The sequence below is a fragment of the Mandrillus leucophaeus genome, unplaced genomic scaffold (genome assembly GCF_000951045.1).
Source record: "Mandrillus leucophaeus isolate KB7577 unplaced genomic scaffold, Mleu.le_1.0 Scaffold55, whole genome shotgun sequence".
In the NCBI taxonomy this organism is placed as follows: Eukaryota; Metazoa; Chordata; class Mammalia; order Primates; family Cercopithecidae; genus Mandrillus; species Mandrillus leucophaeus.
In genome coordinates, this window is record NW_012105919.1 from 4,182,846 (window position 1) to 4,186,269 (window position 3,424).

General features: G+C 51.6%; 1 protein-coding gene across 1 annotated transcript in view; it reads right to left on the bottom strand.

Annotated features, from left to right (window-relative positions):
- DDX54 (DEAD (Asp-Glu-Ala-Asp) box polypeptide 54) overlaps window positions 1-3,418 on the bottom strand; it is a 32,970-nt gene extending 29,552 nt beyond the window's left edge. The window contains exon 1 of the mRNA XM_011997942.1: window positions 3,276-3,418. Coding sequence (XP_011853332.1) covers window positions 3,276-3,401 — 126 coding nt within the window. The 5' untranslated portion in view covers window positions 3,402-3,418. The remainder of the gene's footprint in view (window positions 1-3,275) is intronic.
- Between the last annotated feature and the right edge of the window lie 6 nt (window positions 3,419-3,424).

The following is a 3,424-nucleotide window of genomic DNA, read 5'->3' on the forward strand; positions in this document are numbered from 1 at the left end:
CCAACCAATCTCCTTTCTGATCTCTGGTCTGTCTCGTCCTGGTCTCCTTTCTGCTCACCCAGGACCCACTTCTCCTGGCACAGCTAAATCCAATACAGACACCTCCTCTGGGGAACCTTCTTGGACTCCAGGGCTGCCCCCTTTCTCTTAAAAATAGCATTTATGGCCAGGCGCGGTGGCTCACGCCTGTAATCCCAGCACTGGGAGGCTGAGGTGGGTGGATCATTTATTTGAGCCCAGGAGTTTCGAGACTAGCCTGGGCAACATGAAAAAACCCCATCTTTACCAAAAAATTAAAAAAAAAAGCATTTAAGGAGCAGCAATTCATAAGAGTGGCTGAAACTTACAAGGCCATGTACTGTAAGCTAGGTGCTGCTCTGAGAATTCATACAAATTAACCCACTTAATCCTCACAACAATCTGAAGTGGGTACTATTGTTCTGTCCATTTTACAGAGAAGGAAACTGAGGCACAGAGATAAAGTGACGTGCCCAAGGTCACACAGCCAGCAGGTAGTGGGTGAGGGATGTGAACCCTGGCTTCAGAGACTGTGTTCTTTTCACTGTGACCCTCTAAGGTTGACTACAATCCTCTAGGGCAGAGCCATGGCCTGTCTTGAACGGTCTGCGAGTTTAGAACGGTTTTTACATTTTAAGGAGTTGCAGGAAAGGAAAAAGAAATCAAACAAAAAAGATAGTAATCTTATATGGCCCAATAAAACCTAAAAAAAAGATTTACCATCTGGCCCTTGATAGGTCGGTCAACCCCTGCTCTAAGCACATGAAAACAAGGTGCCTGGGACACATAGGCACCTGCAATAGCTACTGAACAGCATGTATGAACAGCATGTCCTTCGGTCTTTTTTTTTTTTTTTGAGACAGTCTCATTCAGTCACCCAGGCTGGAGTGCAGTGGCAGGATCTTGGATCACTGCAGCCTCCACCTCCTAGGTTCAAGCAATTCTCCTGTCTCAGCCTCCCAACTAGCTGGGACTACAGGCACGTGGACTACAGGCACGCGCCACCAGGCCTGGTTAATTTTTGTATTTTCAGTAGAGACGGGGTTTCACCATGTTGGCAAGGCTGGTCTCAAACTCCTGACCTCAAGTGATCCGCTCCCGTTGGCATCCCAAAGTGCTCAGATTACAGGCATGAGCCGCCACGCCCAGCCTCCTTTAGTCTTTTCAACTTTTTTTTTTTTTTTTTTTTTTGAGACAGAGTTTCACTCTGTTACCCAGGCTGGAGTGCAGTGGGGCAATCACAGCTCACCTAGCTCAGGTGATCCTCCTACCTCAGTCTCCCAAGTAGCTGGGACTACAGGCACACAGCACCATGCCCAGCTAATTTTTGTATTTTTTGTAGATGCAGAGTCTCACCATGTTGCCCAGGCTGGTCTTGAACTCCTGACATCAAGTGATCCTCAATCCTCCGACTCCCAAAGTGCTGGGATTATAGGCATGAGCCATGGCACCTGGCCAACAATCTTTGAAACATATATAATCATTTACTTGCCTTCTACAGATGTGGAAACAGTCACAGAGAAGTTAAGCAACCTCTCCAATGTCCCACAGCCAGTGCAAGGTTGGGCCAAATTTGAACACAGGGCGGTGCCGTGAGAAAGCCCTTGGTCTGAACTACACACAGACTCCTCTTCTTTGGTACTCACTACCTCTGCCCACCTGTGCTGTTCATTACCTTTAGTAGTTTCTCTACATTTGTTGAGCACCTACTGTGTGCCAGGAGCTGGCTAGGCTGGAAGGGGAGGGAGACGGTGGGATGAGGTCTCCTCCAGTTCCTGCCTTGGGGTATGATCCTTTCTCTTCATATAAATGCCCACTTACTCATCTCCTTGCCCTGAGCCTACCTGGTGCCAGGCACCTGCTGGGAACAGGACTGTGGGAAATAATGGGCAACACCCTTCTGCCCCATTGGTGCTCACACCTGTCCCCTCATGTGCATACATGTAGCATTCAGTAATGGAAAGGGCACAGGCCTTGGAATCAGACAGTCCCAAGTTTGAATCTCCTGGCTCTTGTACTCACAAGCTGTAGGGTCTTGGTCAAGTTTCTTTCTTTCTTTTTTTTGTAAAGCTGGGATCTCCTTTTTGTGTGTGTGTGTGTGTGTGTGTGTGTGTATAGCCACTGCTCACTGTAGTCTCCGCTTCCCAGGTTCAAGTGATCCTCCCATGTCAGCCTCTGTAGGAGCTGGGACCACAGGCAGGCGCCACCACGACAGGCTAATTTTTTTTTTTTTTTTTGAGAGAGTCTTGCTCTGTCACCCAGGCTGCAGTGCAGTGGTGCGATATTGGCTCACTGCAACCTCTGCCTCCCAGTTTCAAGCGATTCTCCTGCCTCAGCCTCCCAAGTAGCTGGGATTACAGGCGCGTGCCACTACAACTGGCTATTTTTGTATTTTTAGTAGAGACAGGGTTTCACCATGTTGGCCAGGCTGGTCTTGCACTCCCCACCTCAAGTGATCCGCCCACCTCGGCCTCCTAAAGTGCTGGGATTACAGGCTTGAGCCACTGCGGCCATCCTCATTTTTTAATTTTTTGTAGAGTCGGGGGCCTCCCTATGTTGCCCAGGCTGATCTTGAACTCCTGACCTCAAGCAATCCTCCCACCTCAGCCTCCCTAAATGCTGGGTTTACAGGCGTGTAGCCACTACACCAGGCCTTTGACTATTTCTTAACCCTCGAGGCCTCAATTTCCTCCTGTGGAAAAATGAAGATGACAGTTGCCGGTGATGTTAGCATAGCGTTGGTGTGAGGATTACATAATAAGGCTCGTACAGCTCTTAGCATGGAGCCTGGCACATAGTAAATGGTCAACAAACACAAACTGGCCGGGCTCATGCTAATTTTTAAATTAGCTTCCCAGAGGTTGGGGGCGTCACTGTCTCAAGCCACGCAGTCCGGCCTCCCCTTAACTCAACCTCCCAAGAACGCTCCAAACTCTCAAAGTCAGATTTTCTGCACCGGCACTTTTCATTGGGCGAAAGGCAACCAGGATCCGCCCCATGTGCAGGAGGCAGCCAATGAGAGACGCGCGACCAAAACCCAGCAGGAAGGCCCCGCAGGCTCCAGCCGCCGGACCCTGAGCCTGACAAGCCCCGAGACACGTGCTCAGGCCGGCGGTCCCAAGACCGGTCCTCGGGCCGGCAGCCTCCCTCCTCACTCTCTGCGGAGCCCACTCCCCAGCTGGGGAAACTGAGGCCTCGGGGCGCTGCCGGGAGCCGGGTCTCGGGCCCCAAAGTGCGTCCCAGCCCCACGCGCCTACCTTCTGGGCCCGGGCGTCATCTTCCGCCTGGATCTCAAACTCGCCGTCCTCCGAGTCGCTGCCGCGGGCCTGGGAGGCCGTGCCTCGGCGCTTCCGGAACCCCTTCTTCTTCCTCCACTGGGCCATGGCAGCTCTCGACCGAGGGCCGG